The 15,045-nt window shown below is 38.8% G+C and overlaps 1 protein-coding gene across 1 annotated transcript; it reads left to right on the top strand.

The window, feature by feature from the left end:
• The first annotated feature begins 948 nt into the window (after positions 1-948).
• LOC103268618 (zinc finger protein 140-like) lies at positions 949-10,513 on the top strand. Its single transcript, XM_021716652.1, has 4 exons — positions 949-1,010; positions 5,801-5,924; positions 6,177-6,269; positions 10,094-10,513. The coding sequence occupies exons 1-4, from the start codon at positions 1,002-1,004 to the stop codon at positions 10,171-10,173; spliced, it is 306 nt and encodes a 101-aa protein (XP_021572327.1). The 5' UTR covers positions 949-1,001; the 3' UTR covers positions 10,174-10,513.
• The last annotated feature ends 4,532 nt before the right edge of the window (positions 10,514-15,045 follow it).

The following is a 15,045-nucleotide window of genomic DNA, read 5'->3' as shown; positions in this document are numbered from 1 at the left end:
GTGTGTGTGTGTGTGTGTGTGTTCCTCGCTACTCCCAGAAGCCCCCGGGGCGCGTGGGCCTTGTGGTTGGCGCCTCCCGCGGGCGAGGCCTGAAGTGGCCACTTGGCCGCGTTTCCCTGCTCGGGCCGTGTTTGCCCCGCGCCACGCGCGGCATGGACCGTTATGAGGTTGGTGTTGCGTCCGTGTGGGAGTGAGGTCGTGCGTGCCTGGGCGGGGGTCCCAGAGGAGGCCCCGGAGCGTCGAGGAGGCCCCACGACCAGCGAGGAGGCCCCAAAGCCCGGAATTGCTAATGGAGGACGGAGAACTCACCGTGTTCCAGGAGCCCACGGGCGTCTGTGGACTCACCGAGAGAGGCTGCGCTCCGCCTCCAAGATATTTTGGGGGGTTCTTTCAGTGCCCATTTCATGATGGATGATGTGCAAGCACACCTGCCCACACCGCGCTGAGTCTTATGTAGTTTTGGACCAAAAACAGCAAGACCCCTGTGCCCCACCCTCCCTGTTTAACCAATCTCGCCCCGAGAGACTTTTGCTTGTTTGTTTGTTTCCCCGATGAAAAAAGTCCTTAAAGGGAAACATTTTGCTGATGTGAAAGAGATGACACAAAAAACGACAGAAGCGCTAAAAGGCATCAAAAATTAATGAATCCAAAAATTGTTTTGAGCGATGGAAAAAGTGTCTTGATAGTTGTACATCAAACAGGAAGTACTTGTATGGTGACTAAAGTTTAAGCATGTAAGAGTGAGTACACAATTTTTATAAATAAATTCTGACCGTTTTCGGGGGACTCCCCCTCGTATTTGAGAACTAACCCTGCACACTAAATGGTGTTGTATTTTGGCAGTGACACCTGTCTTTCTTGGAGTTTGTACAGGAACATGGTTGAAAATGAGTGGCATTGCGTTCAAGAATCTAATCTCGGGCTTCTTTCCTTGTCCTTAGTTCTGCATTCTCAACTCTGTCACTAGTGGGGACACTGTTCCAGCACAGTGGGCATTAGCCATGTCACAGGTAAGTTTTTGTTTTATCTTTGTTTCCTGCAACATCATGGGTCTAAAATTCTAGAAACAACTAGTTGCGCTTCATGAAACTTGCTTGGGTAATAGAGACTGACAAGGACAAGGCCTCGGCTTTTTATTCAGTAGGAGATGGGGCTGTAGGGGCCTCTTTTCTCTGTCCATCTTTTTTACATTTCATTTATTCATTCAGCAAATTATTCTGGATCTTCACTGTGGCCAGTCTTCTTCTAAACACTATTTTAAGGTCAAAGAAACATTTTCCAGAGGAAAAGATGAGAGTCTTTACTTCATCTCGAAGTAAAGGTGAATGCTCAGTCATTTTTTACCTTCTTCACAGCTTTGGGACTGACAGAAGGCAAGATAGAAAATGCTGTTGGGTTTTTCAGTCTCAGTAATGGCACAGTCTGCCTTTGGAAAGTTTTGGGAATAGGAATGTGAGTGGTGTCTAGTGCATGGAAGTCCAGGTTAACAAAATCAGAACATTACTGGAGGCATCGGTGAAAGATGAAGTGTAGGTTCCCAGGGTCCTGTTTGGGGTTGGACAGCTGAAGATGATGTCACAGTCTTCATTTGTGGAATTCAGGGGAATAGCCTATCTATCAGGTCTTGATAAATGAGCAAGAAATATGCTGCAAGGATGAAGATGGATGAGCTGGCTATGTTTCCCGGAATAGAGTTCTGTGCAGGGTGCTTGCATGGGCCCTGAAACTCTATGCAAGAACAAACAGGTTTGATTCTTTTTCAGCCTGCAAAGCGTAGACAACAAGGCATTTTATTTGAAAATAGATTGTCTTCTCAAAAAGGAAACATTTATATTAAGAAAAGAGACAGTATTTTCATTCCACATGCTATTTGCTGTAACTCAAGCTATGCATAAAATTGTTAAATTATATTAATGAATTTTAAAATAAAAAACTATAAAAATGTTTTTAAAAGTCATATACCCACCATATAGGAAAAAAACACTTTTACCACTTTACTGTTCCTATATTGTATGTTGACATAGAATATTTGTGCCTAAGGTTTCTTTTAACCACCAATTCTTATTCCATTTGCTCCATGCTTCCAGTGCTTTCCTACTCTGTTGATGTTTTTGTGTGTTATCATTGTAATTGAGGTATAACTTACAAATAAAACACACAAATATTAAGTGTGCAGTTTGATGCTTTGGGGCAATTATTAAAGCCTTGTGACCACCATGAAAATCAAGATAGATGTCCATCAGGCCCAAAAGTTTTTTCATGCCCTTTTCCCTGCTCCAGCTATCAGAGAAAATCATTTTCTTATTTTTATGGCAATTTGTTTTGCTTTTCTTCCTTTTGGCTTCATATAAATTGAATCAAATAGTATGTAGGTGTGTGTCTGGCTTTTTCCATTTAATGTAATGTTTCTTGAGATTCATCAGTGTTATTTTTTGCTGAAGTGTTCCATTGTGTCACTATACTACAGTCTATCCATTCTCCTGTTGATAGACATTTGAGTTGTTTCTGGATTTCTGGTTATTACAAATAAAACTGCTATGAGCATTATTGTATTCCTTATTGAAATGCTTGGGATCAGAAGTATATCAGATTTTGGAATATTTGTATTATACTTACTGGTTGAACATTCTAAATTTGAAATCTAAAATGCTCCAGTGATCAATTCCTTTGAGGAGCATATCAGCACTCAAAAAGTTTTGAAGCATTTTGAAGCATTTCTGAAGAATTTTGAAGCATTTCTGATTAGGAATATATTCAACCTGTATGTGTCTTTTTGTGATACTTTAGAAGATATAGAAAAATACTGGCAGCTGGGTACAGTGGCACATGCCTGTAGTCCCAGCTACTTGGGAGACTGGGGCATGAGAGTCACTTGAGCCAGGAAATTTTTTTTTTTTTGAGTTGGAGTCTCACTCTGCCACCCGGGCTGGAATGCAGTGGCACACTCATGGCCACCCCAGTCTTGACCTGCTGGGCTCCGGCGATCTTCTGCCTTAGCTTTCCAAATAGCTGGAACTATAGGTATGTGCTACCACACCCAGTCAATTTTCTGTTTATTGTAGAGACAAGGTCTCGCCAAATTGCCCAAGCTGGTCTTGAAACCACAGGCTCAGGCAATCCACTTGCCTTGGCCTCCCAAAGTGCTGGCTGGGATTGCAGGCTGAGCCAGTGAGCCCAGCCAAGCCCAGGAATTTAAGAGCCATAGTGTGTTATGATCGCACCTATGAATACTCAGTGCACCCCAACGTGGGCTACATAGCAAGATCCCTGTCTCTTTAAAAACAGAAAATAAAAGACAGAAAAAATGTCAGCATTTGAAGATATCAAGAAAAATTGTTCATTAAAAATAATGTAGTGTTCCTTATCTATGGTGACAGATTTCAAGATAGTAAGAGGTGATAGTGTCTGGAAGCAGTACTAGGGAATCTTGGAAGTGCTGGTAATATTCAGTTTCCTAAACAGGGCTCTCCTTACAGGGGTGGATTGTTTTGTGAATATTCATCATGTTGTACACTTAATGTTGTATGCCATTTTTGGTATACATATTATATTGTGATAAGAATGTATACAAGTAGGACACCCATTCATGCAGAATGTTTCTTAAACCCCATATTAAAGTGAGAAAAGAGAAACCTTTCTGCCTGATGGTCAGTACTATAAAGTTTTTGATGGCTTCCAACCTTACAGGCTATTGTGACAAACAGATAGTGCAAAGATATATCTGAAAAGGACAGCATAGTGTGTTGGGAGCCAGCCACAGAGGCTCCCTGAGCGTTAGGGATCAGGAAGGGCCCTTGACCCCGAGACCACTAGGATGTGTTTGGGAGCTGTTGACCCCATTCCTTTCCTCCTTTTCCACTTGGCACTGCAACCAGAAGAGGCTCCTGCTGGCTCTAACAGAGGACTCTGAAACCGGAACGAACACAGCTAACTTGGGAGTCTCTTGTTCCCATTTTCCATGGTTTATGCTTTTTGCTTTTAAACAATTTAAGTTCAATTTTGAGTCACATTGAGGAGCCTTAGTGCAGGTCATATGTTCTCTTGATGTGATTTTAGAAATTTATAGATATAGGTTTTAGAAAATAGTTTATATAGATTGAAGAAAATTTAAGTAACCATTTTATTGTAGAAGCGTGGTTAGTTTAGTTTGATTCAGGGGGGCCAGTGAAGTTTGAATTAGGCCAGCTGGTGTTAGGAGAGTGTAACCATAGCAGCAGTTGTTTTAATAGAAACTAGTTTGAATTAGTACAGAATAGTAGAAGTTAATAATTCATTATGGTGGTTTCAGGTTTAGACATTGAGTGATGTTATTTCAAGATGATGTAGTTGTAATACAGTTAAGGATACATAAGAAACTGGTTTGGGGAACATTAAGCAAGCATAAGAAACAAAAAGACAATTTGTGGTTGTTCTTCCTCATGTTCTTCCTCATATTCTTCCTTATGTAGGAAAAAACATTTGCTTGAGAGTGGGGGGTATCCTTTGTGCACCTGGACCTGTTCATGTGAAAGGCACATGCTACCTTTTGTGTCCTGTGATGATGACTTTGCAAAATTTGGGGATAAAAGCCCTTGGATAACACTCAGTAAACGACTTCTGCTCAACCTTGAACAGGAGTCCACTTTCTTTCTTCCCCCTTTCTTCCCTCTAGTCGCCGACGCCCTTTCTCCTCCAGGAATCTCTGGCCCTGCTGAAGCTGGACTCCTGCAATAGTGCAATTGTATATGATTGAAGTAATTATTAATCATAGTTGTATTATGAATTGATGAAATTCCAGGATATTGGAAAGGAATATTAACAATGAGCTAGGTGTCCTTAGTCCATGTCCCAACTTGTTCTTCATAAGCAGCTGAAGACCAAACCATACTCCTTGTTCCTGTTGCAGGCCCTGATAGAGGCATATAAGATGAAATAATAGTACATCTAGTGCAATTTTCAGAACACTACAAACACCATCCTAAAATGTAGCAGTTAGAGCAAAGACAACTTTATTTCCTATGATTCTGTGGGTAAGAAATTCAAACTGGGTTAGGTAGGAATGACTAATCTGTGTTCCTATGATGTCTGCTGGAGCTTGAGTGCTCAAAATGGCTTCTTCATTCACATATCTTATACTTAGCTAAAATAGCCAGGGTCATGTATCTGGGCCTCTATTTTTTGCTGTTAGTTGGATTCTTCAGTTTTATTCCATATAGTTTTAGAGTCTCTCCCTCTCTGTTGGCCTCTTCTCATTGGCTTTTCTTCTTATATGATTCTGAGCCCTCTTGAGGCCAAAACAGAAGAAGAGAGACCTTCCAAAGGTTTTGACCTGTAACTGGCAGCATCACTTCTGTCACATTCTTTTGGTTAAAGCAAATGGTAGGGTCAACCCAGATTCAAGGAAAGATGACTACATTTTATTTCAGCCAAAAAGTGATTTTTTTTGGTATTCACACTAAAAATCCATGGTAGAATTGATCATGAGTGACTTTCAACAAAGTAATTGTGTGGTCATATTATGTATATATACAATTATAGAAACAACTGTGATGATTCTCTTACAAATTGGTTTTGAACCCATGGATATATATAATCTCTGAGTAACACATTTAAAATTTGATTCTTTTTGAGTCATCCTGTTTATCATGAACTTTGTTCTTATTAAATATTTTTCTATACTCAAATTTTAATAAACAGTATACTACAGTAGTGTCCTTTGGTGTCTTAAGCTGCTTTTTTGAGTTCTGATCAGCTTCTTAACATGCTTCCCAACCTCCAGTTCATTACCTGGCATCTTCTAAGAAAATGTTTGTCTTTTCAGGGATCAGTGACATTCCAAGATGTAGTCATTGACTTCTCTAAGGAAGAGTGGGAATTCCTGAACCCTGCTCAGAGAGATTTGTACACAACTGTGATGTTGAATTATCATAATCTGGTCTGGCTAGGTAAGTGAATTGAGTCCTTAATTCAGCCTCTATTCTTGGATATGTCTTCTTTTTTTCTACTTGGAATCTTTGGTGAAGTTCTGAATTTTCCATGAAATGTGGACATTGGAATGAGCAGTTTTCTTTATCCTATGTGTCAGATACTCCTCTAAAATGTTGTTGTTTGATGGCTTATATCCTGATTACAGTGTTGCTATGTCAGAATACTTGAGTAACTACAACATGGCCAATCCTTTCTGTTTATTTTCACAGGCCTTTCCATTTCTAAGTCTGTGATTTCACTGTTGGAGCATAGGAAACTGCCCTGGATGATAGGAAAAAAAGGGATAAGAAACCCATTACCAGGTGGGTAAGAGGAACCAACTATGGGTAAGCCATGTATATGAAAGACCTGCTGGTTCTAGAGGGCAAAGCATCTCTAAGGTGTGAAAGTTGCTCTTTTCTGGTACTCCATGCATGTGTAGAAATTGAGGCTCCTTGACTCTGAGTTCCCAAGGAGATGTTGATCACCGAACGTATATATCTACTTTTATAAATGCCTCTGGCCTCAGAAAGTGTAACTATATCTTTCATCCTTGTCCATGGTAAAGTTGCTTTTAAATTCAGGATCCTGCTTCTTACCAGCTTATCCTTTTTTTATTTGGTCTGTTGTAAGGCTCTATATTTTTACAGAACACCATTCTTTGATAACTGTGGTTTCTTTAATGTAAGTGACGTATATAGTTGTCTGATTTTTTGAGTGGATATATTCACTGATTATTTATTCATTAACAAACATGCATTTCTTTTTTTGAAACTGGCCAACTGTTGAGGGTCCCCAAGATCACCCCCAAGTTCAGTGATTCACTAGGTAGGTGTAGTCACAGGACTTAGCATATAGTTGAGTTCATGCCTGCAGAGTCAGTGAATAGTCCACAAGAACACCCTTGTACCGATGCCAGCTGCAGAGTTTGGGGTCCCCAAGACCACCCTGACTTCTGACACTAATTGCAAATTCAAGGGTCTCCTTTGGGTTTGATAGTTCACTAGAAGGGCTCACAGAACTCACTGAAAACTGTTATACTCATGGTTACAGTTTATTACAATGAAAGTATACACATTGAAGTCAACCAAGGGAAGAGACATACAGAAAGAGTCCAGGAGGATTCTAAGTGTAGAGCTTCCATTTGTCCTCCCACAGTGAAGTCATGGGGAATATTAACTCCTCCTCACAATGATGTATGACAGTGAGCATGGAAGATGGCTGACCAAGGAAGCCTATCTGACCTCCGGTGTCCAGAATTGTTATTGGGGCTCCATCATGTAGATGTGGTTGACTGCTCATGTGACTCACCTCAGTGTTTAGCCTCTCTGGAGGTCACATTGATAACCACGTCATCCAGAGCCCCACATAAATCACATATTGTTTGACTTTCTGGTGTATTCCAAGACCCCTAGGTAAATAGAGATACTTTTATCAGGCAGGATATTCTGAGGGGTCTGAGATTACAGGAACTAAGAGAAAGGGCTATATCTCCCTTTGAAAAAAGTTAAATTCTTTACTATACAATGGCTAAGATTTATTTTAGCAACGTCAGCCAAAGGAAAAAGCTCATGGGGCAAAGTCTGGAGGAAATCAGATGCTTGCTTCCAAGAGTCCTCTCCTAGTGAGCCAACCAGGATGTGCTTAATTCCTCTAGCCGCACATTGTGTGATATGTGTGAGATATTGGCTGCTAGATAGCATTAGAGACTCAGTGCCAAAAGGTTTTACTGGCGACAAGTCACAAGGTTCTCTTTGCCTGCCACATGCTAAAATTCCAGATTCTCAGAAGGAAAGCAAGTGTTTAGCATAAATCACACCACCTGTGCAGAGGATTTAGGGCACAGTGAGTTGCTTGTGTCAGTTCTGGGAATGGCAGGAATCCTTCTGAAATCCAAGGTCCTTAGGGACCATTCAAGGGCCAACTTTGCTAGTGGATCTTTGCAAGTAGACATCATTGCTGGGAGGAGTTAGCACTGTCTATGACTCCACTGTGGCAGGACAAGCAGCCTCAGACCTGCTATGTTAATTCTTTTTTGAGCTTATTTAAAAGTATAAAAACATGGGCAACCCCCTGGAGTCCCCTCCCTCTGTGGCAGTTTTTCTGTTCTCTCAATAAATCCTGCTTTAAAAAGTAGAATCAATAATTGGAAGCATCAAAATTGGTTGTTTCAATGTGTGAGGGTTGTCTGAGCCTATGGGTTCGAGAACAGCCTGGGCAGCTTGGTAAGACCACATCTCTCTAATAAATCAAAAAATTAGCTGGGTGTGTGGCACACGCCTGTAGTTCCAGCTACTTGGAATGCTCAGGTGGGAGGATCACCTGAGCCCAGCAGGTTGAGGCTGCAGTGACTGTGAGCATGCCACTGCACTCCAGCCTGGGCGACAGAGTGAGACTCCAACTCAAAAAAATTTAAAAAATAAATAAATTCAGAATTGGAGATAAATGTGTATTTCATATATTTACTGGTGATAGAAACGTAAGAATGGAAGAAATGGATTACCTGTGGATAGAGAAAGACTGGTTAGCAGTAGGAGAAAAAGGAAAGTCCTGTGTTAGAATTCTAGGACTTCACTATTCAGGAAGAAAAGTTAACCAAAATAAGATCAAGATAACATAGTAAGAAAACACTGACTAATCTATGGTTCTTGGTAAAGGGGATATTTCTGCTTAATGGATTGGGCTGTGACATCAAATAATGAGCTTGAATCATCACATTTGGTAATAATCGTTATTTGGGTTCATTTTAGAAACCTTTGGGCCTTTGTGGTAGAGATGCCTTGTAAAACCAGTCCTTGTACCTTTTATAAGCTTAACTGTCTCTACTATCTGTGTACACAGTTCAGTCTAGAATCAGTGCAGTGGGATACCTATATATTTAGTGCAGCAGGAACAAGCCAGAACTCAGCAGTCATCCTCCATAACTGAGGTTCTGTTCTCACTCTTACTGCTAGCTGGCTCATGAGGGTGGAAAGCGGAAGAACTCAATCCAGCTTGCTCATGAGGGTGGAAATGTAAGAACTCAATTCAGTTGGCTCTTGAGGGTGGAAAGTGTAAGAACTTTAGAATTTTCTAAAAAATGATTTCAATTGGCGTTGTTTACAGATCTCTTCACTTGTAGTACCATGTGGGAATAGTGAGTGCATGGGTCTGTGTGCTTGTATTCCACGTTGCCTTCTGCCTGTCTGTTGTTTGTTACCATTCTATGCCCACCACCATCTTATATTTTTTTTCAACTTTCATTATTTTATTGTCTTTCTTATCTTAGGATCCATGAGTTCCTAAATAGTAAAAATAACTACAGGTTGGAAGGTTACTACTTCTGTTCATTGTGGAAAATCCTTTTGCCTTTCTTTAATTTTTGGTGACATTGATCAGCCTTCCTGTAACATTTTGGGATCTGTGATTCCACATGATATGTTTCCTTAAGGCTTTACAACCTTTTCCTTTTTGCCTTCAATCGACTCTTTAGTCTTATTTCTCATGTGTACCTAGTGATCTCTTCAATCTCACAATATCTATATCACTAAGAATTCATACCCCATTTGACCTTGATTATATGCTTAATTTTACTGTTTCTATGTTACGTCAAATTGTTTCTATATTAAAATAATTGGAGATGCATTCTGTGTCCCAGAGTTGGACACAGTAATTCCTCAGGTTAATATATTCTTTTACCTTTCTGTGTTTTGAAACTTGATATATAACTTAACACACAAGTTTTCACTTTGTTCTTTTCACTTAATGAATGATCCTGCAGGTTGGAAAACTTAGCAGTCTTTTCTTAATAGCCAAGTAATAATCTCAGTATAGATACACTATGATTAATTTTGAGGGATACCTAGGTTATTTCCAATATAAAACTTCTTTCTTTTCTTTTTTTTTTTTTGAGTTGGAGTCTCACTCTGTCGCCCAGGCTGGAGTGCAGTGACACGCTCACGGCCACCGCAGCCTTGACCCGCTGGGGTTAGGCGATCTTTCCACCTCAGCTAAAGCTTATTTCAATAAGCATTCTTATCAGTATATCTTTAAAAACTGGTATCTTTATTTATTGAATAGATTCCCAGTGGTGAAATTGAAAGGGTGAAAGGCATGTGTATTAAGTAGTTTAATTTGTTTCTATTTTTTGATATTTTTCTCCTTTCAGATGAGTCAGGTGGAGAGATTAAGGAGTTATCTACAAAGAGGCTATTAAAGAAGTATTATCTCAGTTTGACACAGAAATAAAATGTACAAAAAATACATGTAAAGAATGTGGAAATGTTTACTTTCACAGTACTCAACTAATTCTCCATCAGAGAAATCATATACGAAAGAAATGCAATCATTGTTTAGATTGTGGGAAACACTTCACTCTTTGATCAACTCTCATTCAACATCAAAGAATCCACACAGAAAAGAGACCCTATAAATGTGATAACTGTAGTAAAACCTTCAATCAGGGGGCACACCTCACCCAGCATGAGAGAATTCACACAAGTGAGAAACCCTAAGAATGTAAAGAATGTAGGAAAATGTTCAGTCAGATGACTCATCTCACCCAGCATCAGAGTACACATAAGAGAGAGAGAGAGAGAGAAAGAGAGAGGAAGTTCCATGAAAGTTCCATGAATACAGCGAATGTGAAAAGCCATTACTCAGACCTTGTTGATCATCGCAGAATTCATTGTGGAGAAAAATCCTATGAATGTAAGGAGTGTGGGCAGAGACTTCACTCAAAATGCACAACTCATTAGACATCAGAAAACTCATTCTGGAGAAAAACCTATGAGTGCAGTAAACGTAAGAAATCCTTTGTATGCCTCTCTTCCCTGATTGAACATTGGAGGTTCACACTAGAGAAAAACCCTATCAGTGTAAGGATTGCAAAAAGACCTTTTGCTGTATTATGCAGCTTTCTCTGCACAGAATTCATACTGGTGATAAACCCTATGAATGTAAGGAATGTGGAAAGGCCTTAAGTGCCCATTCTTCCTTTGTTACTTATAAAAGAACACACAGTGGAAAGAAACCCTATAAATGCAAGGAATGTGGAAAAGCCTTCAGTGTCCACTCCTCTCTTGTTACTCATAAGAGAACACAGTGGAGAGAAACCCTATAAATGTTATGCCTGTGGGGGTGCCTTTAATACTTCCTCAACACTTTGTCAACATAATAGAATTCATACTATTCATATTATTAACCCTTAAGTGCAATCAGTATGGGAGGTCCTTTAGATGCAGCTCTCACCATAATTGACATTGTAGAATGTGTAATGAAAAATGCTAGCAAATCATGACAACTCAAAGTGTTATTTCTTATTCCACATTCTACTATCAGTCTTTAACATAAGCTATTTTAGTTTTTATGAAATGATACCTCATTGCAGTTTAAATTTGCAGTTTCTAATGACTATTGCTATTGAGAATCTGTTTATGAACTTTTTGGCTGTACTTTTCTGTGAAGTTTTTGTCAAAATCTTTTGCTGATTATTTTTAAAATTAGGTTTTTTTCTCTTAGTATGCAGTTGCGAGAATTGGAATGGTTTGCTAGATTTTGGAAACATTTTCTACTATCTGTATCTTGCCCTTTAACTTACATAATAGTGATAAAGTTTTGAATTTGATAACATCCAATTAATCACATTTTTTAATCTTTTATATAAGAAATATTTGCCCATGCTGAGCCTCATAGAATTTCTTGCATGTTTTCTTTAGCTATTTTGTAGTTTTACCATTTATAGTTAGCTCTATTTCAAGTTTTTTCTTACGTATAATGTGAAAAGGCAAGGGTTAACATGTATTCCCTCCCAATATAATTGCCCCATTCTGACATCGTTTTTTGGATATTCATTTTCTCCCTTAAATTGTATCAGCGCCTTTCTCGAAATCAGTTAGCCATTTATGTTTGGGTGTACTTCTAAAATCTATTCTGTTTTATCAGTCTATTTGTCTTTTTTGAAGTTCCACAGTCTTCATTATAAGTTTTAGAGGAAGTCTTGGAATTAGATAGTATAAATCCTCCAGTTTTGTTGCTCTTTTAAAAAATTGTTATAGCAACCCCAGCTCATTTGCATTTTCTAAGTTTTAGTCACCATCAATTTCTATCAAAAAGCCTGTTTGTAATACAATTGAGATTACATGGAATCTGTAGTTCAATTTGAAAATAACTGACACTTCAACAGAAGTGATTTTCAGTCTAACCTTAGCATAACTTTCTGCTTCAGTTTCCTTTAATTTCTCTTACCAATACCTTGTAGTTTTCTGTATAGAAGTCTTGCATATTTTTAAAACTTATTTGTAGATATTTTCACAACATGTAAACTGAATTGGTTTGTCTTATGTTTATTTTTCTGGTTGTTTGCTACTCATATATGAAAATGTAAATGAGTTTTGTACACTTACCTTGTATCCTGTCTTCTTGAAAATGTCACTTAACTCATTCTTGGAGTTGTCTTACTGATTTCTTAGGGTTTTTTTTTTTTTTTTTGGTAAGAAACAATTCAGTTTATTCACTTCTGGTTATTATATTGCCTTTTTTTTCTCATCTTACTGTAATTATCATGTGACCTACAGAACAATGTTGAATGGAAGTGATCAATGTAGGCACCCTTTCCTTGCTTTCTGTTTTAAGAGGAAAGACTTGCTGAAGGAGACTCTTCGGAGATTCATGATATAGAGTTCTTAGCACATACATTTTAGAACCTTGAAGTCCCAGATTTCCCTGTACCCTGTATGTCTTCTCTTCTTGTTTCTCCTTTGCAGAGATTACATTATGTTATCTTCCATGAAGCCAGCAGCTTTAAAAACAATGCTTGCCCGCAACAAGATATTTCCCCAATGCAGTAATGGGTCAAACTTCAGCAATACCAAAACACGGAAATGCTGAGACCGCTATGGTAAGGGATGGATTCAGACACCAAAGGAGCTGTAGGAACTATAATATGCTAGCAAAAACCAGAAGAGTATACCTCAGAGGAGATCCTGAAAATACCGAATCAAGGGGTAGAACATAAAATTGTATAAGGGAGAGTTTGTTGCAATGTAGTCACTGTATGACAGGATTTAACACCCTGGTAAGGGAACAGAAAGATGCTTCTAGTGGATACTGGGATAGTTCTTGAAGTCTGGAAAAAGCAATGTAAATCTAGAATTTTATGCCTGGTTAAAATATTCTTTAGAACTGAAGGTAAAATAGTAATACAAAAAGTAATAAAATTCAGAAAATTAAGCCAGGCATGGTGGCTCATGCCTGTAATCCCAGCACTTTGGGAGTCAGAGGTGAGAAGATTGCCTGAGCCTCAGGGGTTCAAGACCAGCGTTGGCAACTTTGCAAGACATCATCTCTACAATTAAAAAAATAATACAAAGTTATCCAGGTATGGTGACACGCTCCTGGTATTCCAGCTACTTGAAGGCTGAGACAAAAGGATCACCTGAGCCCAACAGGTGGAGGCTGTGGTGGCCATGAGTGTGCCACTGCACTCCAGCCTGGACAACAGAATGAGACTCTAACTCAAAATAAATAAAATGTAGCCAAAGTAAGCCTACATTAAAATAAATGTTAAAGGAAATCCTTCAGAAAGAATAAAGTGATACCAGATGAAAATTTGGAATTAAAAAAATTTGCGTGGATACATATGATTTGTTGTAGGGGTCTCACTGTTGCCTAGGCTGGAGTGCAGTGACATGATCACTACTCACTACAGCCTCCAACTCTAGGGCTCAGGCAATCCTTCTACCTCAGCATCCCGTGTGGTTGGGACTACAGATGTGTGCCACCATGTCTGGCTAATTTTTAAAAATTTTTCCAGCTGGGCTCGGTGGCTCAGCCTGGAATCCCGCACCTTTGGGAGACTGAGGTGAGTGGATTGCCTGAGCCCGCGGGTTCGAGACCCGCCTGGGCAGCGAGACCTCATCTCTACAATAAATCAAAAAATCAGCCGGGCGTGGTAGCGCATGCCTGTAATTCCGGCTACTTGGAAGGCTGAGCCAGAAGGATCGCCAGAGCCCAGCAGGTCGAGGCTGCGGTGGCCGGGAGCGGCCACTGCACTCCAGCCTGGGCGACAGAGTGAGACTCCAACTCAAAAAAAAAAAAAAATTTTTTTTTCCTTGAGACAGAGTCTCGCTATGTTGCTTAGGCTGGTCTTAAACTCCTGGCCTCAAGCAGTCTTCCTGTCTTGGCTTCCCAAAGTGCTGGGATTACAGACATGAGCCATTGCATCCATCCTGAAAAACTTCTTATTTAAATATACCAAGAAAGATCCCTAGAGAAAACATATAATGAACTATTTTGAGATTTATATTTATAAGGTAACATGGATAAAAATGTATGACAATAATAGCAAAAATGTCAGGAGGAGAGAAATAGAATTATCCTAGTTTAAGTCTTTGATACTACATATAAAATGGTATAATAGATTTGAAGGAAGACTGTCCTATGTTAAAGATGTATGCTATAAACCCTAAAGCAATCCCTAACATAACAAATATTTTTAACATAACTAATAAATCTAAAAGGCAGGTAACTGGAATCATAAAAATTTTTTTAAAAAAGATAAAGGGAAAAACTACAAAGAAAATTTAAACAAAATGAGTTATCACCTTAGACTACATAAAATATATCATATACCAAATTATGACATAATATGTGGAAAATACAAAGATATTAATATGAGGCATCAAAGTAGTTGTTAACATAAAAATATATTTGGAAGGAGTATCCTCCTTCACATATAGTTGAACACATCTATATAAGCAATTGACTGATACAGTCACTTGAGCATTGTTTTGTTTGTATCATATGGAAGAACAGTGTCACAGAACAAGAATGACTGAAACAGTAGTGGATAATAGATTGCTATAGTGACTTCATTCTGATCTTGCCGATCACTATCCTAAAACTTAAATTTTGGAAGATAGTATTGCTTTTATTCTGTTCAGAAATTCTCATAGACTATATATGGGTGGAAGAATAAAGAAAAAAATGAAAAAATTATATTGGTGACATCATTTCAATGTAAACTCAGGGTAACAAACATATTTCAAGAACTGTTCACATGAGTCCCTGTAAAAAATCAAAATAACACATTTCAGGACTCCAGACAATTCCTTCAAGCCT

Source organism: Carlito syrichta, unplaced genomic scaffold (assembly GCF_000164805.1).
Source record: "Carlito syrichta isolate Samal-C Ts95f unplaced genomic scaffold, Tarsius_syrichta-2.0.1 Scaffold308856, whole genome shotgun sequence".
NCBI classification, from domain to species: domain Eukaryota; kingdom Metazoa; phylum Chordata; class Mammalia; order Primates; family Tarsiidae; genus Carlito; species Carlito syrichta.
This window is presented reverse-complemented; position numbering and strand designations above follow the sequence as displayed.